We start from the raw sequence: 24,711 nt of genomic DNA on the forward strand, positions 1-24,711 counted from the left end.
TGGGCAATCGGAAGGTTATCTGCTGAAATTGCTTTTTTGGCAATTTCTGTGAATCCCCAGAACACTGATACCGAAACGATCTAACCTCTTCACCTAATTCACAGATTTAATGCTTATAAAGGACCTGATACTTAAATGTTAGGGATCTGGGAAGAAGACAGAGAATACCCAATAGCCCAGGAGTTCCTATCATGCAGAACTAGCTGTGAAGGCACAAAAAGCTAAAATGAAATCAAAGATACTTCCTGGGGAAGTGCCCCTTAAAACACCTGCACAAAGACAGCAGGGCCAGCATGAGGGGAAGACCCACGCACTCCCCGAGGGTGTTCTGATGCCAGTGAGAAGGGCCTGAGACTTGGGGCGTTGTCTGCACTTCATCTCCACACTTTCACCCTCTGGCTGTGAATCTTGAGTTTTTTTTTTTTTTAATGAAACATTTTAATTAGAGATAAAGTCTTACTTCATGAAGGCAACTATCTTCAGCAATATTCAGGTGATATAAAACGGAAACAAGGGGCCTCCCTGGTGGCATAAGTGGTTAAGACACAGCGCTATGAAGCTATCCGCAGCCACTGCAGCCGAGTATGATCCCCAGCCAGGGAGATACCCACATGGCGCAGCAGACCTCTCCTGTCTCGCCCGCTGCTCCCCTCAGCAGTGTATTTCAGTCAGTCTGCCTGTTCTGTTCCCCGGTCTGCCTCTGGTGAATCCTCTCACCCCTCCCCACATCTCTGGCCTGCACCCCAGATCCTGTATGCATAAATAAATCTTTAAAAAAAATGGAAACAAGAAATCTCTTAGGAGGAAAGATGTTTCCAGATCTGTTCTCACACATTTTGTGTTGTCTGCCGTAGCCCTCTCTCTAGTAGATTTTTCGGACACCAGGTCAGATACTTCATATGGGCTGACCTGGGGAATAGTCACCCCAAGGATTCTCATCCTAGATTAATAAAGTGCCAAGACCCCTGAGACAAAGACCAAGGCGCTGCTGAAAATGTGGCAAACACACACAATGCAGCTTTAGTCTGTCGGATAAAAGGAGGAAATCCTGTGGTAAGTGAAAACAGAGGTGAACCTGGAGGACACTGTGCTAAATGAAAGAAACCAGCCATGGAAGGACAAATGCTCCACAGCCCCATTTCTGTCAGGCATCAAGCGCAGCCCAACGCATAGAGCCAGAGCAGGGGGCCGGGAGAGGGGGCGAGACGTTTGTGTTGGGGGGTGAGCGTGAAGCTTCCCTTAGGAAGGATGAGCAACCTAGAGCACCATGTGTGTGCGTGAACGGCACCATGCTGGGCGCTAAAAAATGCGTTGAGAGCGCCAACCTCATGTGTATACTTACCGGAAAGTAAATAGACGTTTTCCTAAAGGAAACCCCCAGCATGTTAAGAAAGAGTTTTATCTATGCCTCTAATTTTTAAGAAATATATGACCAGTTCACTAAGCATCAATACCCTTTCTTACTATAGGAGTATTCAGTCAGATCCTTTTACTCATCGCAAAAGACTGATTTAGTTGGTTAAAAAAAATCTGAACTAAATGGCCAAAGACTCTTCTATGAAGTCTGTAAGAAAACGGGTCATTAACAGAGACAGAGACCGCATACTGGTTGAAAGCACAGACTCTGGAATAAGATGGACCTAAGAGGTAATGTCTGAACTTGTGGTGAGAAAACTCACTGCACATCTCTGAGCATCATTTATTCTGCACAAGGAGGAAAATAATGTTGACCTGATCTATAGTTACAAAAGTTAAAGTCTTTGAATAATGTCTAACAAATGCTAAGATCCCCATAAATGTCAGGTTGCCATTGTTATTAATCCACTCATTAATAAGTGTCTGCAATATCAGTACTTGGCCACCCCATGTCTTATTTATGACAGGGCATAATTCAGGTGTGAGAGTACAGAGAGTAGAAAAAGTGTTACTATTCTCTAGCAACTAAAATTCTCTTTGAGGGGACTGGATTTATTAAAATACCTGCTCCCCTGGCCCTACGTTCCTTACAGACTATTCAGAGTCTGTAATTTTCCCACACACATTAGAACACAAGCTCCAAGGAAGGAGGGACTGTAGGTGACCTGTTCTCCACTGTATCCCCTACATTTATTCCAGGCATGGTACAGAGCGGGAAGAAATGAACACTTTTTTGTATGAATAAACAAAGGAGGCACTTTTAAAACACCAAAACAAACATACCATCACTTGAGATATTAGCTATAGAAATAGCTAAGCACTGGGTAGAAAGGTTGCCTTTGCCAGTGAAAATGCAACACTATATAACAAGAGCGCACAGTATACTTACTTGATTTTGGCCACAACGAACAGATCATTGAACAAAAAGAGGTGCCGCTCCTGCCTCTGTAGGCCCCTTCTGAGCTCTACCCGGCCGTCAATCAGCAGGGTCCTGCTGGAGCCGGCGAACGTGGACAGGAAGGCGCAGGTGTCCACACCAGCAGAAGGACTCTCCCTGCAGGGAGACACCACAATGCCTCAGTAAGGTGATCAAATACAGGATTGAGTTTCTATAAAATTATAGCTTATTGTTGGTCAAGAAATAAAAACTGTTGTCATTTTTTAAAATGGAACAGTAGATTCCTGCCTATCTCTGGAACATTTCACTAGGAAAAAAATCTCCAACATTAAGCACAGTTGAACATCTTGTAATAAACACATGGACACACCAACCTAGATTTTACCATCCTTGCTTTAGCATACGTACACCCACCCAGCTACCTATTCTATCCAGTCTACTTTCCGCATGTCAAGGGTTTACCACAGTCTATTTCCTCTTAAATACTTCAGCCTGGGTATCATTAACTGGAGTTCAATATTTATTTTTTGTTTCTAAAAATGTAGGCACAATGCATTGCACAAATCTTAGGTAATAGTCACTGAGTCATGACAAAAGCATTCACCTGTGTAACCTCAACCCTTATCAAGATCTGGAACATGATCATCACTCCAGAAGATTTCCTATTATCACCTTCTCAGTTGTTCTATAAATTAGCTGATGCTGCATCATGCATTGGCTCCTGGACTGTTAATTGTGTCCTTGCGACCCTCTAGTTCCAAAGTCTAAGGGTGTCACACTCAAATTTTTACCTACCTAATTATTTTCAAAAGAGTCCGAACACAGATTTTCAGCCATGTGTAGCTGCTTGCTTTGCACACTCCACAAAACTGCACCCAGCACAGACCAGCTGTTGCTAAGATAGAGTCTTGTGGGTTAACAGACTCTGAGTTACCACTGCCGGTTGGAGGGCTCTGACTCAGAGAACCCCTGAGGTGCTACTAAGCAATGCCATCTATGTTGCTCCCGGTGGTAGGTCATGCCAGAGATGCCCACTCTGAGACCACTTTCTCCCAGGAGTTCCCTGGCCTGCTCCCCTGTGGGGTAGGAGCCCTGTAGCCATTAGCCTCCAGGCAGCCTCATGCTGTGGGGGTGTCCCTTCTCATGCAACTCTGCCCAAAGATCTCATCATTTTCCTTGATCAGCTCCCAAATCCCTGAAACTTAAAATAATCAACCCCTACCCCATTACTCCAAGGCAACAGCGATTCCCCCCCACCCCCTGAAGGTTACTTTTGCCTGCTCTGGCATGGAACCAGCACGTACTCCCGTGTATGAGACACCTGGTACTCCACATGCTAAATTTATCATAATCTATTCCTTTATTGAATAATATTCTAATATATCATCTAATGGCTTATCATTATAATCAAAAGGTAGTTATTTTTAAAATTAAATTGACAAACTGTTAGATGGCAGGATGGTTTAAACTTGGATCCTCAAACTCTTACTCAAAGGGTCTGGCAATAATAGGTGTTTGGGGCCCACGCTATCTCTATTGTCAAGCTCTTCTCTCTGCCTCTCTATCCCCAAATCAGCCACAGACAAGTCATAAATGAATAGGTGTGGCTCTGATCCAACAGAACTTTATTAACAAAAACAGCCACCCTGTCTGAAGCATAATTTGCTAATCCATGATTTAAATACTTCTAACATGTCTAAATGCTATAAAGGCTAATCTAAAATAATAAATAATTAGGGAAATTTGGGGGGTTAGCTAGGCCAAAGGTTAATTAGGTTAAAAAAGCAATTCCAAAGTAGAGTTGATGGTGGTACGGGGAAGATGCCACAATGAGGTTAACATTTATTTTCAGTGTGGATTTATCAACGTACATGTCTATAGTTTGTCGTTTTAAAGATCTACATATAAGTATGGCAGGCTTAGCAAGCTAAACATTGGTTTTAAAAACAACCAACATCCACCCAGTACTCTAGAGTAGAAACAAACATCTCAGCACTCACATCATTTAAAAGGAAAAAAAAATCTTTTGTAGCAGGAAACAAAAACAAAAAAAAGCTTTATGTTTTTTAAAACTACAATCTTAATCAGTGTTTCCTACTTAAAAATGTATTTCTCAATTATGTGACTCTGAAGTGTTTATTTTTATTCTGAGTGCAATACAGATGTGTTTATTTTAGTCTCTTAGAGTATGGAAATGGGTAAGAGGATAAGATTATAACCTTCTAGTTAGCCTCTTGATATAGCCTCATTAGGATTTACAAGTTATAATTCACAGAGCTCTAAAATGATATTACAAATGCAAGCAGAGTTTAAGAATTAACCTGCTGCCTTTTTCTTATATATTAACATTCCATTTTCAAATAGGGTTGTGAATCCATTATGAAAGGCAAAAAGGATCTTAATCACTTTTTACTAAATCTAGGTATTACCTTTAATGAAACTTGGCCACAGCAACTGTCTCCTAATATTTGTTACTAAGACTCATTCCACAAGTGAGTCCACTTGTAGATACAGTTTTAGAGATGGTGTTGCTTCTTCAATCACAAAGAACATGAACTAAAATTCAGACTTTTTAGATGTGTCTATGTTTATAAGCGGTAATCAATTAGAGATCATGAAAACAAGTAGGACCTTGATAACCTCAGAGCCTGGCATATGTTTGCCAGATAACTAAGTAACTGTTGGTAATAGTGACAGGTGCTACTTCTGCTGGTGCCTGCCTTGTGCCAGGCACTGGGGACACACGTGGCCCCTGGCCCCAGGGGTTTTAGTGATGTGGTAGGGCACACAGAGAGTAAGCAATGACAACCTACGAGCTAAGTACAAAGGAAAGATTTATGGTCAACAAATCTTTGACAAAGGAGCAAAGACTATGCATTGGAGCAAAGAGTTTGTTCAATAAATGGTGCTGGGAAAACTGGGTCACTACATGCAAAAGAATGGAGCTTGACCACTACCTCACACCATACACAAAAACCAACTCAAAATGGATTAAAGAACTAGACATAAGACCTGAAACCATAAAGTACATAGAAGGAAAAATAGGCGAAACACTACGTGATATGCACATCAAAGACATCTTTACAGACACATCACCCAAAGCAGTGATAGTGAAGGCAAAGATAAACAGCTGGGACTACATCAAATTAAAGAGCTTCTGCACAGCAAAAGAGACAATAACCAAAACAAAGAGAAACCCCACCGACTGGGAGAACATTTTTGCACACAACACTAATGATAAAGGACTGATGACAAAAATCTGCAAAGAGCTGATGAGACTCCACAAAAACAAAGAAAATAATCCTGTCAAAAAATGGGCAGAAGAGCTAAAAAGAAACTTCTCTGAAGAGGAAATGCAAATGGCCAACAGGCATATGAAAAAATGTTCAACATCACTTGTAATCAGGGAAATGCAAATCAAAACTACCATGAGATACCATCTTACACCAGTGAGAATGGCACATGCTAAAAAAACTAGCAACAACAAATGTTGGCGAGGAGGTGGAGAAAAAGGAACTCTCCTGCACTGCTGGTGGGAGTGCAAACTGGTCCAACCGCTATGGAGAGCTGTGTGGAGATTTCTGGACCTACTAAACATAGAGCTTCCATATGATCCAGCAATTCCACTCCTAGGTATTTACCCAAAGGACACAGAAACATCCATTCCAAAGAGCACCTGCACCCCTATGTTTATAGCAGCTCTATTTGCAATAGCTAAGCTTTGGAAACAACCCAAATGCCCAAAAATAGATGACTGGATCAAGAAGATGTGGTACATATACACCATGGAATATTACTCAGCATTCAAAAAAGATAAACACATGCAATTTGCAGCAACATGGATGGAGCTGGAAGGGATCATGCTCAGCGAAATAAGCCAGAAAGAAGAAGAAAAATACCGGATGGTCTCACTCGTAGCAGGAATCTAGAAAACTTAAAGAAGGGGCCAGGAAAATGAGTAACTATAAGAAAGTAAAAGTCAAAATCAACAAACAACTATGAACTAGAGACATTCTATGAGGGGTGAAGGGCAGGAAGGGGAGGGATTGGGGTCAAAATAAGGGGGCCGCAATTGTATGGGGAATATAAAAATAAAATTATATTAAAAAAAACCAAACAAAACAGGAGCCCCTATCTGAGCCTTGCTGGACTAGGGAAGCTTCTTGGAGGAAGTCTCACGGATGGATGAGCCAGTGGAGGCTGAAAGGCAGTGGCAGCCCAGAGAGGCCTGGGCAATAAGGGCCTAGGAAGAAGGGCAGCAGACGAGCATGGGGCCTGCCTGAGCACGATGTCTTTCCTGCTACCTCTGGACTTGACCTGGAAGCACTGAAAGATCTTAAGCAGGAGAGCGTGTTTTGTAATATGTTAGAGAAAAGCAGACAAGTTTAGAGGGCAGAAGATCTTTGGGTATTACTGTGCTAAACCTAGGCAAGAAAATACGGACCTGTGCTGGCAAGGAGAAAAGGATAGAAGGTGTAGAAGAAAGCACATTTAAGAGATATTAAAAATAGGGCCTCCCCTGGTGGCGCAGCGGTTGAACGCTGAGCTGCGAAGCTGACTGCAGTCTCTGTAGCGCAGGCTCGATCCCCGGCCACCAGTCTCCTGCCGCCTGCTGCTCCCCTCAGCAGTGTACTTCGGTCCTTCTGCCTGCTCTGCTCCCCGCTCTGGCTCTGGTGAATCCTCTCACCCTCCCGCGCTTCTGACTGTACCCAGTGCTTGTATAAATAAATAAATCTTTTAAAAAAAAGATATTAAAAATAAACATGAAAAACTGCAAATGATTAGTGGCGGGGGGAGGGAGATGGTGATGAGAGGGAGACAGAACTGACCAATAAAGAGAACACGGACTTATGCCCAGTCTTCATTCACTTACTTATTTTTCTCTATTTTTCTTTCTTATTTATTTATTTATTTTTTAAAATAAATTTTATTTTTATATTCCCCATACAATTGCGACCCCCTTATTTTGACCCCAATCCCTCCCCTCCCCGCCCCCCACCCCCCAGAGAGTGTCTCTGGTTCATAGTTGTTTGTTGATTTTGATATTTTCTTTCTTATAGTTATTCTTTTTCCTGGTCCCTTATTTAAGTTTTCTAGATTCCTGCTATGAGTGAGACCATCCGGTATTTTCCTTTTTCTTTCTGGCTTATTTCGCTGAGCATGATCCCTTCCAGCGCCATCTATGTTGCTGCAAATGGCATGTGTTTATCTTTTTTGAAAGCTGAGTAATATTCCATGGTGTATATGGACCACATCTTGATCCAGCCAACGAATGCGTGTTTGCTGAGCACCTCTACGTGCTGGCATAATGCTAACCGGGGAAGAGGCGGGTAATAAACAAGTTAGCTTTATCTTCCACTGATGCGGACTTTCATATCTAGTCACACGGCAGCTCCCTGCTGGACCGAGCTCACCACTACCGTCCAGTTCGCAGTGTAGCCGAGGTTGGAAAACCGCAGCCCATGGTCGTGTTTTGTTTGGCCCACATCGAGTTTTCAAAAACATCTGATGTGCACGCCCAGCTCACCACATTCCCTACCTGCTACCTCTTTTCTCTTTACTGCACCTGCCAGGGACCTGAAAACACTGAAGTCTGTGATTCTTGCACTAGGGTTACCTCTTATTTTGACTCACTTGATTTTTGAGCGGTTTTAAAAATTAGGGCAAAATATACATAAAGAGACAATTTCACTCTCATTATCTAAAAATGTATTTCAGTAGCATTTAGTGTTTTCCCAGTGCTGTGTTGCCATCATCAATACCTAGTTCCTGAATATTTTCATCACCCCAAAAAGAAAATCTGACCCTATTCAACATTGCTCCCCACTCCCAGCTCTACCCAGTCCCTGGCAACTGACAACCTGTATCTATGGACCTGCCTATCCGGATATTCCACATCACAGATGGCCTCCTGCATCTGGCTTCTTTCCCTCAGCATCAAGCTTTTAAACACGCCTCCCCCCGGCCTAGCCTGCGGCTGTCCCCCTTTGCTCCTGCTGGTCTCTCCCATTCTACTGTATGGACATGGCCCCCTGGTTACCCGGTCATTAGCTCATCGGCATTTGGGTTACTTTTATTTTTTGGCTACAGTGAGCAGCACTGCTGTAAAATTCAGGTACATATTTTTTTGTTTGAAATGATTTTTCTTTCGCGCACATACCCATGAGCAATCTCGCTGGATCACGCTGCAGTTCAACGTTTAAGTTACTGAGGAACTGCCAAGTATTTCTGCACCATAGCCACGCTCTTTTGCATTCCTACCGGCAATGTATGTGGCCCCTACCTTACTCTTCCCCACACATAATCACTTACTATGTCTTAAGGATATTGTAAGTAAAATTTCCTAAATCTAGGTCCTCAGAACCTGTCCTTAAAATAGAATCTATGGGCTTTATTTACTTCTCCCTCTTCTTCAACCTGTGCTACACACTTCTGCCAATTCTATCTTCTGATATCCACTAGCAACAATCACGGCACATGCACTGTCTATAAGGTAAGCCCAGCTCATGGATGCAGCAGTAGAGTTTGAGCATCTGTTTTTCTCTACTTGGTTATGATGATATATCAGGTTAGGACTCCCCACATTGTCTGTATAAAGGTAACTCTGGCGAACCCTAAAGAGAACATTTGTCTAGAAGTAATTTAGAACAGAGATGACTACTGAAGTGAAGCTACATAAACTTCTAGCAACAACTAAATGCTACTTTATTCAGCAATAAAGGTCTATTCACTAGGTGTTCATGACTGTCTCCAAATATCTCAATATTAAAAACACATTTTTGGCAAAGAAAACGATCTTATTGATGGAATAAAACCTGGGAAAACTCAGTTATGTTGCAACAGCCATTATCCAGATAAGACAACATTCTGATGAGCAGGAAAACTGCATACAGGGCGTGTAAGCTGAGGGGTGGGAGGCAGCACATATCCCTACTTCCACTTCCACACCAGCACCAAGGCAAAGTGATATGGCAGGTGGCTCCTGTCTCCTGTCCTAGTCAGAATTCCAACATGCTACTAAGGAACACAGCCCAGGACAGTGCTAACACCAGCAGAGAGAGAGAGAGAAAGCAAACCCCACACGAAGAGCCGGTGCTTTTGCAGGGAGCATGGGACATTCCTTCTTCATGACCTTGATAGAGAGGTCACTCTATAGTCCCCCTTAGGGATGTACTGAGCACAAGCCCTGGACAAGACTTTCCCAGGAGAAAGGGAAGAAGACCGATGACACTGTCTCTGAGAACAGAGGAACACTTATATGCAAACCATACAGTAACGTAAACCCACTTAGTGAAAAACCTAAGTCTCAGAACTTCAAATACGCTAGTGAAAATGGCAGCTCTTCCAGAAAAATAGCTCTACTTTATTATGAAAGAATGAGTTGGAACAGATAGATTCCAGCTAAAGACCAGAGAAACCACCAAACCAAAACTGGCTTGTGTGGCCAGTTGATTTAAAAATACTGAATATCTTAATCATCCATTAAGTGAAATTGGTTGGGATCATCTTAGTGAATCACTAAGAATGCCAAAGATATTTTAAGCTATTCAAGGAAATTTGTATGTGCAGTGATGTCTGTGTGACAGGCCTCAAGTTTGTTTGCTGGCTCAGTGATGGAAGAAGCCTGTCACCAGTACTGATTGGGCACCCCAGTGCTTTGAGCAGTTTGGTTTAGGTGATAGTTATGCAGTAGCACATTGCAAGGAACACAAGGATAATACCTGACCAAGGCAGTTCTATCTATAAGGCCTGGGTCTGTGAATGTTGAAAATATCATCTGTTATTATAGCTACAAAATTAGAAAGTTATGAAGGCAGTTTACTCAAGGTTGTTAGTGACCTAAGGTCTCTACTACCTCCAGCTCACTTACTCCACAAGTGTCAACATTCAGGGTGATACACAGATAAATTGATTCAGTTAGTTGATTCCTACTCAATTGATAAGACATAGCCGTGACAAGAGCCTTTAACTGATATTTTTACCAGAATACCTACACAAAAACAATTCAGAGTAAGGCAGAACTATGTCATAAATATTTGCCCTAAGAAGTGTTTTTAGGGCCTCCCTGGAGGCCTAGGGGTTAAGACAAAGTGGCGCAGCACTGAGGTCGATCACCAAGGTGGCCTGAGTTCGGTCCCAGGCCAGGGAGCTGACCCACATATGGCGGAGCAGACCTCTCCTGTGTCGCCCACTGCTCCCCATTGCAGTGTATCTCAGTAGATCCTCTGTTCTGCTCCCCCCTCTGTCTCTGGTGAATCCTCTCACCCCCACATCTCTGGCATGCACCCCAGTTCTTCTATGTAATAAAACCTCCACAAAAACAACTGTTTTTAAAGAAAATCATGCTAATGAGTTGGTAGAAGTGTTTTGAAGAAAAAGTCCATTGTAAGTTTAGAAATAAACTTGTATGTACATTCTTGTTTTTGACAAATTTACTTCAAATCACTTAGGAAATTCAGGAGCAGATAATTTTTATTATGGGTACTAAATACAAAGTTGAGTATTGAACGAATATTTTAATCCAATGTGCTGTTCTCCTATATTGAGATGGACAAACTATTTGATGAAAGTTTAACTTTCATTTTGAAATTCCAAACAATATTCCCTACTTACAAACAATATGCCCCTAAGAATAACTCAGACATTAACATTTGCTCCTAGTCCACTAAGAGCGATTCATGGCAGTAAAGAACCCCGGGACCTTGAAAAAAGTTCACCTTTACTCTGAGTGAGACAGGAAGAGGGGAAGGTTTGAGCAGAGAAACGGCAGGTCAAGAGAAGGGAGGGCAATAAATGTGGAAGCATGTTTAATAAATGCTTGATTAACGAAAGCTGAAAATCACAAGTACGAGTTGCCTAAAACTCCTCAAGTAAAAGCTCATTAAAGGCCTTTTTGAAATGTCTTACGTGAGAAATAATGGTGACTCAATAGCTATGGGGGGGTGAGAAATAGTTCTCCTCTGGATGTATGTCAAAGGGGTTGGTTGGTTGGTTTTTTTACCCAAGTAAGTGCAGCTTTGAGGCAATTTTATTAATTGACAAAGATAAAATCACCTGAAATGGGAAAACTTTTCATAGATGTAACTGAATTGGAAGACAGAATAAAATGTTCAGCTCAATCCTCACTCACATTAAATATCAACTTTTTTAAAATATTTTATTTCATATAATTCTTACATCATTTTTCATTTTTGCACAATGTATGCATTTTCATTTTGGTTATATTCCCCAGACAACTGCACCCCCCTTATTTTGACCCCAATCCCTCCTCTCCTCCCCCCCGACCCGTAGTGTGTCTCTGGTTTATAGTTACTTGTTGATTTTGATTTTTTCTTTATTATAATTAGTCTTTTTACTGGTCCCTTATTCAGGTTTTCTAGATTCCTGCTATGAGTGAGACCATCCGGTATTTTTCTTTTTCTTTTTGGCTTATTTTTTTTGCACATGTGACACCTGAGTCACCTACGGACGCCTTGGAGGGAAGGCTGAAGCCCAGGAAGGGGCCCGTCAGCGGGGAGTGGAGACCAGGCTCAGGTGCTAACCCCGGGGCACACGCACAGCCGGAAGCAGAGAAAGGAGGAGCAAGAAGCAAAGGCGCACGGAGCTGCCTGTTTGGAAACAGCGCAGACACCCAGGGAAGAAGGGCGAGGCTGGGTGTCCAGCGCCTCAGAAAAGGCCAGAAGATGATATGACCATTGGCCCCAGCAACATGGGGGTCACCAGGGACCCCAAGATGAATGATTCTGGTGGGCATTCACGAAGAAAGGATTCCAGTTTGGAGAACATCAACCTTGATATTGATGGTAAATGACTCTGCAGTCATTATCTACCTTGTTCAAAACCAATTTCAATTTTTTTGTGGGGAAAAAAAAAGTTAAAAAGATATCAAATCAAACAGAACATACAATAGAAGTTTCCAGAGCCAAGAAAGCACTAACACAATGGTGTTGGCTCTTTGGCAGAGCTAGCCCAAAGCTTTTAACAATACTCTCTCAGTATAACAGATAAAACAACTAAATTGGATGGAACATAAAAGCTATCACATAATTAGAGCAGATATTTTCATATTTCCCAGAAGCTTCTCCCCCACTGTGCTAAAGTATCTTCCTTCAGAGACTCCTTGAACTCCACAGCAGTGACTTTGAGCAAACACTACAGTGTTTCCTAAAGCCGGTGCTGGAGTAAGAATCAGTTAATAGGTTACAGAGGAAAGGAGCGAGGCCTTTTCTGTGGCAGCCAGTCTGCTTCAGTTTTCAAGAACAATGTCTCTTAAAGCTACCTCGCACGGGGAAGCCTTGAATCACTCCTGAGAAGCCTGGGATGCTTTGTGTTCCTGTCTCCTGAGCCCAGTCACATGGGCCCTAACACTTGTCAGCTGGAGGAGTACCCAGCTCAAGTGTGGGTGGGAGAGAGAGGTCTTTCCTGCCTTTGCCTGAAGATTACTACCGTTCCCGGCACCCAGTAACTCACTCTCTGGAGGAGAGACTGGCCCATTTAATTCTTTACTTCTGTTTTCTACCTTACTGCAGACCGCAGTCCCACCTTTATGCCCACACCACTCTTCCTGGCATGCTCTCCCATCCGTGCTCCTAAATAGAAATGCAGGAGGAGAATCCAGACAGATGAACACCTGACTTCAGGCAACTTAGTTCACAGCAGCACCAGTGATCAAAGCATTCCACAAAGAAAAAAAAAAAAAAAAAAAGGCAGAGCTATTGGAAATAACCCAAGCCAACTGCCCTCTTGCCCAAACTGACAGACTCTCTCAGACTGGGGCATGTGCACAGGTGCAAAAGCAGGTGCTGGAAGAGCCAGCACGGTTTTGGAATTCTAACCCCTTCCATTTTGCTCTTAACGAAACAAAAGCCTAGCATACGTGTAACAAATGTTTGCTGCATGAAAATCCAAACTGAAGTGAAACATAAAATAAGAAACATCGAAGCACCACTGGACACCAGCCACGGGGAACCAATCGTGTCAGAAGCACATTAAAAATGCTCTCATCATTCTCAAAATTTCTTTGGTGTCATGTTCGAATCACGGAGATTAATCACAGTGCCCATAAAGCCATGCCAACCAGCCAATGTCTTCATTTCTATTGTAGCCAAAGTCCTTAAAGATGTTAGTAAAAATGCAATACTTATAAATAACTGCTGGTGCATGCGAAGCGTGAAACTCACACACTAAAAGCAAGGCAAAATAAAAATTGACAGCTCAACTAAAACCAAACCACATTTTAAGTCATTTTTCACATAGCTGGCATGACATCATCCATCCCAGGGCAGGGAGCGCCGACTCTCGCTGATGGAGCCGACTCCAGCGCTCAGGGCTGGCCCTCAACATTCAGCCAGCACGAAAGGGGTATCCCCAGGGGACGGGGAGGCGGGGTACCCTGGGCAGAGAGGGGAAGGGGAAAGTGGCCTACCTTCTCTATCATTTCCAATAGGTTTGTCTTAGAAACTAACTCCAGACTTTTCTGAATCTGGGGGTTTGGAGATGATTTGAGAATAAATCTTGAAGCAGAAAACAAACTCCAAATGGAAGTTTTACTCCTCGCGTTCTTCAGAAAGAGACTCTCCGTGGCCCTCAGCTCCTGCTGCCTACGGGGAGAGCTAGTGTTCCACAAAAACAGAGTTCAACTCACAGCATTGCAGTTGCCTAGACTCGGGTCTCCTTTTTATAACCGGGAAGCGAAGGACTTAGCCTTTGGAAAGAGAAAGGCAAGTTGGGAAGGCATCTTCTCTTTTTGAGGCAGAGCTTCACAGCCCAACAGATCAGGTTCCCTGCCTCCATGGAGCCCAGAATCTAGCGACACCAGCCCAAGAGCACACGCAATAACATGGAGCGGGCCATTTTCAACAAGGTGGTGACAGCCAAAAGCTCTGTCTTGTAGAGAAAAGAAGCCCACACTATTACTCAATGGAAATAAGATTTAATTCCAGCTTCAATTAATTTCTAGTAATAAAACTGGGAGGGGGACCGGCAGGCTTGTCAATAACCCGTAGGATCAGTGTGTTCTGTTCTAGGACATCGAGGCAAGCGCTATGAGGGTTTTTATCTGTTTTGTTTGCTGCTTTCTTCTCTGTGGTAGCTGCGACAGGGAATAAACATTAGCTGAAGGAATGCTGAGGACCACCCTCTCTCCTGTCAGGTGCGGCAGGCAGCCGGCGGTCTCTGGAGAGGCCGGCAGCACTGGGCAGAGACCAGGAGGCGGCTGTCCTTGCTGAGAAGCAGCAGTCCCTTGGGGTTGGCACTGAGGTGACCGGGAGAAAGGGAGGAGAGAACATCTACTTTGCAAATGGTATTTCCTATTGGCATGTATTGTTTTTATCTCCTGTGGGGCCCAGCGGTTCTCCGACACGGTCAGGGCATGTGAATAGGGTCCCTACCCGGGAAGGCCGATGGCCCTCCTGACACTTTCTCTAAATGCCCCGTTTTGTTTTCTCATTCATGACACCAGTTTCCACGACTCTCATCTGTTTGTGTGTTTTGTACCCACCTCCCCCCACTAGGAGGTCAATTCCATGGAAGCGGGGACCTTACGACCTATGTCCAAAAGTCCAGAAAAGCGCCTCCCTGGCCTCTTCTGCAGCCTGTGTGGCTGTGACGGTGTAATGTGTAATATCAGGACACCTGCCAATGAGGTGTCTTCACTTCCCTTTTTCCAGAGCTTTTCCTTTGCCGTGTGTTCAGTCAAGGAAGAAAGCACATCTTCCTCCTGCCCCTTGCCTCTCCACTGAACACCTGCCAGGAGTGATGGTCCCTGTTTACACTGAACACGCCTGGAGAAATGCAGTGCTGGGACCTGCCTCGGTGGCCCCCCCCAGCCTGTCTGAGCCATGATGCTGGCACAAGGGGCAATTCCAGTAGCTACACTTGGGCCCGGAGTGTTGTGTCACCACGGAGGCGAGAACAGTGGGCACCGGGGAGACATGTCCCATGCAGCTGGGGCGGCAGGCACCAGATGCCCAGTGGAGCACCCCCACCATCCTCCCTGCCTGGGCACCTCCTCCTCTACTAACACAGGAGAAGCTGCAGCTCCTCCGAGCTCCCTCGTCAATGCTGTAAAATTCTTCGTCATCATATCTTCCAGTATTTCTTTGTCCCATTTTCTTCGCTCTTTTCCCTCTGGGGTTCCAATTGCATGTATGTTAGATCATCTCATGCTCTGCAGCTCCAGGCTGCTTCACAGTATTTTTCTTTAGGTTTCACTTTGGAAAATTTCTGTTCATCGTCAACATTTTTTTTTTTCTTCAGCTGTGTCAAATCTGCAGATAAGCCCACTGACAGAATTCTTCACCTTTGCTATCACAGGTTTACGGCCAAGATTTCCACTGGACTCTTTCCTAGTTTCCATCTTCCCCATGTGTCCACCTTGCCCACTTTTTACATCATTAGTCACACAAGCTTTAAATTCCCGTCTTACAGTTCCCACATCTAGTTCATCTCTCAGGCTGGCTGACGGCTCTATCTCCAAACAGCAGGTTTTCCCTTGCTGTTGAATGTGCTGTGAGGAAATGGGTTTGTTTCTTCTTGGGTGGGGACATTAGTGTCAGAGCATGAGTTAATTTAGTTGCTGAGCTGGGTTTGGCTTGTGTGTTGCTCTCTTTAACCTCAGTATATCAGAGACTTCAGCCATACAGGTGACTGCGTAGGGCAGGGCGGGTGGGGAGGATTAAAAGCATCCATTTGGAGTCAGACAGATCTGAGTTTGAGCCTTATCAGGTACTTGGAGACTGGACTGGGCAGCTGGCTGAGTCCTCTGCACTGCCTGGGGCAGCTGTCCTGTGCAAGAGCCAGTGCTAACCTCTCAGGGAGGTGGGGGCTCCAGGAGAGAATCTCTGAGGCCCCAGCTGAGCAGAGGGGGCACATGCATGTGCCACCTGTGGTGGCTGCTGCCGCCGGCAGCACTGCTTCTCAACATTCAGCCGAGGGCAGCGGCCACCACAGCACTGGCCATCAGGGACTTGTGTAGAAACCTGGAGAAGCCCAGTAGGCCACTCGCTTTAGGAGAGCAATTGCCTCCCCATGGCCTAAGTGTGATCCTCTTCTTCCTTTAGATAGTGCAGTTCCTATCGCCTATTTTTCACAAAAACTAGAATACATATTTAAAAGGAGCTCGGGAGAGAGTCCCTCCTACTGGAAACAGCAAGTAACAATTTATGCCTGGCAAGCAGGAAGAACTACTAATTTCATCTATTTCACTGTCTCTGTGTGGGAGGGAAAGCAGATAAAAATGGTACGTGCTGAAAAACCATTGTTATTACAGAGCAGAGCTCAACCCAGGTTCACAGAACTCAGTGGAGAGCAACACGGGCCTAACACTGGCCGCATCTTCATTCCTCCTCTGCCCGTGACTCCAACATCCCAAACTCAGGCTGTTGTTTACTGTTTGTGTCTCGGACTACTAGAGCCTGCAAGAGTTTCCTCCAGAGTCTTAGTAAACCTCCAGTGGCCTGGAAGTTTTCCTCCTAGTATCTAGCTAAGGAGTCACCCAAATTACCTAATCTCATTCCCTGAGCTATGCTGTGTGGCTAAGGCTTAGTCAATTCTGAGAGTGAGGCTTCAGAGCCTGAGGAGAGTGGTTTTCAAATTTTAGCCTGTGTGTGAGCCACTTGTAGAACTTATTTAAACACAGAATGCTGGGCCTGACCGCTGAAACTCTGGAGTGCACAGAGGGAGGACCTATAGTAGCATTTCTAGCATGTTCCTTGGTGATGCTGGTGTTCCTAACCCCAGAACTACTGCCCTCAAAAGGCTGTTGTTTTCAGAGGGGTGCTCCTTCTAGTCACCCCAAGTGTGTGTCAGAAGAGGCCACTGGCACTGGCTTATAGAGCTGTGAGGCTGAGGGACAAGTGGATAAACACTGACAGGGTAAGGCTGGACTGCAGGAAGGAGGCGGTGAATTGTTCTTCCACTAGCTTTGGAAAGGGAGTGATGCTGAGGCTTACCTTGGGACAGGTGGGGAGTGCCAGCAGGTCAGCTTTCTCCATGTTGTTTTCCTTAGGTCCTGGGAGCCCAGAGCCAACTGACCCAAGCCCACTATCAGCAGCTCTATCCTACCTCCTGCACTGGGAGGAATGGACATTCTCAGGCCTCTAAGGATGAAGATCCTGAGCTTTCCCCCAAAGCTCATTGCTTCCAGAACTAAAGAAGTGACCCACATTTCTAGCTGCATGATTTCAGTGCCAGAGGAAACAAGAAGCACTATTCCTATCCATCACTTTTTCCCCAACCAATCTCAGCCTGGTTCTAGTTCCAGCATTCCCACGTGTGCAGCCCTTGGGTGCTCAATCTCTCTCGTTCATAAACTAAACAGCTCAGGGAAAGACCCTTATTATTATTTTGGAAAAGTCCCTCTAATCCAAAAACTCCATGATTTCAAGATTCTACATTTGCTTAGTAGCACGAAGAACTATCTAGTAGATGAAACCAAGAGAATTTCCCTTGAATTTGCAGTTGTCCTTCAAAGTTGCACAGCTCAGTACAGCAGTCTCCAGCCATCTAGTAGCTTCTGCTAAACATTTTGTCATTGCAGCAGAGACTATTTGTCAGCATGGCTTTGGAGCAATGCTCCATGGAGTGGTAAATGACTCTCTTTCCTTTCGACGCAGACACATTTCTTTCCTCTTCCCTCCTTTCCTCACCTCCACCAATAAACATACTATCTGGAATCGTTTAAATATTTGTCTTACTATTAACTTGATGTTAGTGTTGTAACCACAACTATGCATCAGCTATATGTAACTTTACAACACAATTCTACTTCTAGAACAGAAACAAACTTTTCCCAAGAAGTGAATTCTTTAAAATAGTACAGCTTCTCATCTTTTAGAACAGTTTAGGTATGATTCTGCTTTTAAAGACCAGGGAATTCTGCCTTATAAAGTCATGCAGCACAGGGCCTCCCCGGTGGCACAGCAGTTGAGCGCTGGGTTGTGAAGCTGCCCGCAGCCTTTGCAGTGCTGGTTTGATCCCCGGCTGCTCCCCGGCCACCGGAGGAGGGTCCCACATGGCGCGCAGACCTCTCCTGCCGCCCGCTGCTCCCCTCAGCAGTGTACTTCGGTCCTTCTGCCTGCTCTGCTCCCCGCTCTGGCTCTGGTGAATTCTCTCACCCTCCAGCACTTCTGACTGTACCCAGTGCTTGTATAAATAAATAGATAAATCTTAAAAAAAAAAAAATTCAGGAAAAAAAAATAAAGTCATGCAGTAAAGCAACACGACTACTTACTCCTGTATCCCCAGGTTCCTACCTGAATTTTAAGCCCTTTTATACTAAGTTTGAAGTTCTATGTCTCAGTCCGCCTGTTCTTTCTATAAGGGGTTTTGTCAATCATACTGGTTCTAGAGTCAGACAGACTAGGATTTAAATACTGGCTTTGCCCTGACTTTGATTGCTGAATAATAATCCACAGTGTGTATATACCACACCTTCTTGATCCACTGGATGGTGTCACTAACATGGGATATAAAGTGACTGAACAAAGAATCAGATAAAGACAAGCATGAAAACTAACCCTTGGTAGCTGACTACAGAACTGAAGCACCAAGGTAAGGAGAGGTTGGGGGAAGGGTGAGGACAAAGAGGGCAGGACACACAATGGACACACAATGGGGTGGACTAGGGGTGATTTGGTGGTGGTTACACTATCGCATTTATACATGGTGGGATATCCCAACATCGCATCAATTAAAAATTAATTAAAACACATAAATACTGGCTTTGTCATTTACTAGTTGTGCACCTTAACATTTAAGCTCCTGGAATCTAAAATCTCCTTACCGGCAAGTGGATAATTAAGAATACCTGGCTCATCTCATAGCACTGTAGAATTTAAAACAAAGAAATTTATTTCAAAGTACTTAGCAGATAACCAGCACACAAAAATGATAGCTACTGAAATTAAAGATCACCCAAAATTCAGGCTCTTGCCCAAGGAAGAGTCTGATGCTGCAAGTGCCGCAGCATCAACTCTGGCTGGTGCCAGAAGTATGCAATGATGTTACTTTCTAATTGCAAGGGGAATAGCATCTTGGCATATATTAAAAAAACTAGCAACAACAAATGTTGGCAAGGATGTGGAGGAAAAGTAACTCTCCTGCACTGCTGGTGGGAGTGCAAACTGGTCCAACCACTATGGAGAGCTGTGTGGAGATTTCTGGACCTACTAAACATAGAGCTTCCATATGATCCAGCAATTCCACTCCTAGGTATTTACCCAAAGGACACAGAAACATCCATTCCAAAGAGCACCTGCACCCCTATGTTTATAGCAGCACTATTTACAATAGCTAAGCTTTGGAAACAACCCAAATGCCCAAAAATAGATGACTGGATCAAGAAGATGTGGGACATATACACCATGGAATATTACTCAGCTTTCAAAAAAGATAAACACATGCAATTTGCAGCAACATGGATGGCGCTGGAAGGGATCATGCTCAGCGAAATAAGCCAGAAAGAAAAAGAAAAATATCAGATGGTCTCACTCATAGCAGGAATCTAGAAAACTTAAATAAGGGACCAGGAAAAAGAATAACTATAAGAAAGAAAATATCAAAATCAACAAACAACTATGAACCAGAGACACTCTATGGGGGGTGGGGGCGGGGAAAGGAGGGCTTGGGGTCAAAAAAAGGGGGTTGTAATTGTATGGGGAATATAAAAATAAAATTTAAATAAAAAAATAAAAAATAAATGAAAACTAAAAAAAAAATCCAGTGATACTCATCATTAACATATTCAAATTATACTTTAAAAATGACACAGGGATTTAATAATTTAACATTTACTAAGTAGAAATATAAATTATAGACTTTATATTTCTACATTTTACCAACAAATTTTTATGTCAGGCACTTCTGATTATGTTTTCATAGCAAATATAGTTTTATTTAGTTTCCATTTATCTGGAATAACTTGTAATTGAAACTGTAAGTTTTACTTCGCACTAACAGAAGCTTAAACGAAAACCACCTGATCCATATCCCATCAATGTACCGTGTTATTATTAAGGTTGCGGCAGAGATAGGGACTCTCTTCTGGTAAGGAAGGAAATGGTACAACCTTTATAAGGGGAAAGCAAAACTGTGTGTGGCCATCTCCCTGCTGTCATGTACCAGGTTTTCACTACAACATTTATAACAAATGAATGAAAATAATCACTCACCAGTGAGGGATTAGTTGAATAAACTGTGTTACATATAAATGATGGATTTCCAAGAAGCTCTACTATAAAATGGGAAGAAAATTATTTCTGTACACTAGTACAGAGTGATGATACAGATAGTTATTTTAAAAATGCAGGGTAGAAAGGACAGTGTATTATTATTAAAGAGGGTAAGTGCATATATACATATATGCACATACATATATATATATATATATACACACACATATCTACTTATATAAAAATTGGAATTTTTAAAAATACTCATGACAAAGAGTACTAAAAAGGTTGAGACAAAAAACTGAACTTTGAATGCACCTTGTTTCAAGAGCTTAAACCTGTCTTGTGTAAATATTTACATAATTACAAAACAAAATCTTACAAAATTATAAAAATAAAATTAGCCAAACAGGAGTCTGGCAAGAAGGTGATGCAGTGAAGGCACCAGGTACACCTCCCTCCAACTGCCCAACCCCCTGCAGGAAGAATGGACGACATCGCACACGCTGTTTATGGTGGTACTGGAGCAGCACAGCCCTCAAGACAGAGCCCCCAGCAGTGGCTGACTCAGGGGCACACACCAACACCGAGAAGTCTGAGACCCAGCTCTGCACTGGATAAGGGGGTGCACACAGTTGGTGCCCAGGACAGGGGTACACTGTTGGAGAGCTGCAGGGGTAGGGCTGCAGAGTGAGGATTAATGGATCGAGCCTAAGTCTGAACCAGCCTGGAGAGACAGGTCAGGTAACCTGTATCTTCTCAGAGAAGAAGCTATTATTCAACGCCAAGGTTGGGCTATTCGAAACACCTGACATCCCACACCTCAGGGCTAAAACACATGGACACTTGCATAGAAACCAGAGTTTAAGCACCTGTTAGTAACAGGAGCAAGTACCCTATGGTAAGTTTTTGTGCCAGAAAGGAAAGGAGAACAACTCCCAGTGCATCTAGTGCTCAAAAATAGCCTACAAAAGGACACAAGATTCTAAGACAGTAAGATCGAGCAGCTGGCCTAGATCGTGGGGGTGTGTGTCACTGTGGACCCCACACACAACTCTGGCAACCACAGCACAGTGGGAAGCTTGAGTCCCTGACACTTGCTGGAGGGGGCCCCTTGGTCCCCTACCACCCTGGTCCTTTTTCACCTACTACCCCTAGCCAGTACCAGTCTCCATTACTTCAACAGGTGCAAAAACAACAGTCTGCAAGTCTGTTCCTATTACAAACACTGAGAATGAAGGCTGAAGAATATACCAGAACTCTGGAGCAAATAACACAAGTGGAGGCTCGATCCAACAGAACTACAGAACATCAAGTTCAAGACAACAGTTATAATGGCACTTACAGGGCTCAAAAAAAAATAAATAAAAGAGGTAACAACAACAATGGAGGACATGAAACAGAAACAAGACAAAGACCAAGAAAAGAAAGTGAGTCAGTTACAGTTAGAAGAAATACTATAACCAAATTAAAAAATACAACAGAGGACCTCAATACAGACAACGTTGTTGACACTGAAAGCAACAGAAAATCAATGAGCTTGAAAAAACAGAGAACTCATAAAAGGAATAACAGAGAAAAAATTAAAAAAATGCAAATAGTATAAGGGCCCTTTGGAATAATCTAAAGAGAAATAATATCTGTATCATAGGGGTACCAGAAAGAGAAGAGAAAGGAGTAGAAAATTCAAAGAAATAATGTGAAAACTAGCTCAGTCTGGGAAATGAACCTGATGTTGTGGTTCAAGAGGTCCAAAGATTTCCAATAATACCAGACAGACATGCACCAAGTCTCATTATCATACAGCTGTTAAAAGGCAATGATAAGGACAGCATACTAAAAATATCAGGAGAAAAGAGAATAACCCATAAGGGAACACATATCAGACAGTCAACGGACTTTTCAGTAGAAACATTACAAGCATGAAGGGATTAGTAGGAGATACCAAAATACTTAAAAAGATTTCCGGCCCAGAATCCTTTACCCTGCAAGAATAACATTCAAGACATAAGGAAGGGTAAGGAGCTTCACTGAAAGGCAAAAGCCAAAAGAATTTAACAGTGCCAAGCCACAGATAAAGATTAAAGGGGCTATTATAATGCAACAGAACAATAGCTTCATATAGATAACAGACATCTAAATCATTTAACATGAAGGAGGAAGATCATGTTCTTATTCCATCAGAAAGAGTCAGAGACCAGGCTGTCCAATAGGTCATACAAACAGCTCATTATTTACTAAACTCAGCAGAACCACCAAACAAAAATTAATAGAAGTAACACATAAAGACAATGGAAATGGAACCTAAACAAAACATAAAAGACTTAAAAGTCAAACTAAAAAATCAAAGCCAAATTAAAAAGAACCCAAAATGGCAATTAGTACTTAAGTCTCAATAATCATTCTCAATGTAAACCTGAATTCAGTAGTCAAAAGGTAAACTGGCTGAAAGGAATTCAAAAATTAAGACAAATAATAACAGAACTAGAGAGACATATTAGACAGACACAACAAGACAAAGAATAAGGAAATTTTATAGGACATAATACTGAAACAATTTTGAAAAATAAGAACAAAGTTGAAGGGTCTATTTTGAAGCTACAGTTATCAAGAGAATGCCGTCCTAGTGTCAAGAACAGAATAAAAAAGCGAACATTTGTACAGCCAAATGCTTATTTGGCAGATTTGTTACAAAACAATTAAATAGTGAGAGGATAATCCTTTCCAAAATGGCGCTGCAACAACTGGATACCCATTTTCAATAAAGATAAATGAATTACCGGTCCTGACATCAGACAATATGCAAAAACTAGCTCAAATCAGCATTCAAAAAAGATAAACAAGTGCAATTTGCAGCTACATGGATGGCGCTAGAAGGGATCATGCTCAGTGAAATAAGCCAGATAGAAAAAGAAAAATCCCGGATGGTCTCACTCATAGCAGGAATCTAGAAAACTTAAATAAGGGACCAGGAAAATGAATAACTATAAGAAAGACAATATCAAAATCAACAAACAACTATGAACCAGAGACAATCTATGGCGGGTGGGGGGCGGGGAAAGGAGGGGTTGGGTCAAAATAAGGGGGTTGTAAGGGGAATATAAAAATAAAATTTAAATAATAAAAAAAAAGAATCACAGCCCTAAATGTGAACTCTGAAACTATAAAAATTCCAATAAAATGAAAACTTGATCTTGGAGCTACAAAAAAAATTTCTTTTAATAGCGAACAGAATGTACAAAAGTGTAAAGGGGAAAAATAATAGATTTCATTACATTTAAAACTTGGCTCTTTCACTTGTAATATGAATGAAAGACGAGTGATACGCCAGGAAAAAAATATTCACATAACGTACTCAAAGAGAGGTTTACTGGTAGAATGGTACTGCCACAGGGTTTTCAGAGATTATGAATTTATTTTCCCTCTCACTGACCACTAGGTAGTCACTCTTCATCCATGTCACTAATGTGACTAAGGCACTGAGTTTATAGTATTTAATTTTAATTAAATTAAAGTTAAATTGCCAGCTACTATGTAAGCCCATTTCTGAAATATATAAGGAATATTTAAACCTCAACAGCAGAACAACCAGCCCAATAAAAACTGAACAAGAGATAGGAACTGACACTTGACTAATGGTCACATATGGATGCCGACTAAACTCACAAAAATCATACCCAAATCCATTAGTCATCAGGGAAACACAAACACTGGATGTATGAAGTGGCTTTATTTTTAATCACAAAACTGGGAAAAATCCTATTGTCTACCAGAAAGTAAAGAGGTATGATCGTAGTATGCCCACATAGTAGAATACTATTCAGCCATAAAAAGTAACGTCATATTTATATAAAATTCTCAGAAATGCAAACTAACCTACAGTGACAACATGCAGGTCGCTGACTATCTGAGAAGCTGGGAGTGAAGGAAAGAGGATTACAAAGTCATGTGGGGAAACGTGTAATGGTTAAGGAAATATAGATTATCTTGACTGCAATGATAGTTTCAGGATGCATGATATGTTAAAACTCATCCAACTGCACATTTTAAATGCGTGTACTTTATTATACATAATTACACTGCACTAAAGCTCCTTTAATAAATGACATAGGAAGTGAATACCAAGAGGGAGAAACAACAAAACTGAAAGCCAGTTCTTTGAAAAGAAAATTGAAAAGCCTCTAACTTGACTAGAAGACTTCAGAATCACCTATACCAAGCATAAAA

General features: G+C 42.6%; 1 protein-coding gene across 1 annotated transcript in view; it reads right to left on the reverse strand.

Annotated features, from left to right (window-relative positions):
- Nucleotides 1-24,711, reverse strand: part of ARHGAP20 (Rho GTPase activating protein 20) — a gene marked incomplete at both ends in the record, with an annotated part of 89,274 nt that overhangs the window by 29,429 nt on the left and 35,134 nt on the right. Inside the window, one exon of the mRNA XM_084249812.1 lies at nt 2,306-2,470. Coding sequence (XP_084105938.1) covers nt 2,306-2,470 — 165 coding nt within the window. The remainder of the gene's footprint in view (nt 1-2,305; nt 2,471-24,711) is intronic.

This window comes from Talpa europaea, assembly GCF_964194135.1.
Source record: "Talpa europaea genome assembly, chromosome: 12".
In the NCBI taxonomy this organism is placed as follows: domain Eukaryota; kingdom Metazoa; phylum Chordata; class Mammalia; order Eulipotyphla; family Talpidae; genus Talpa; species Talpa europaea.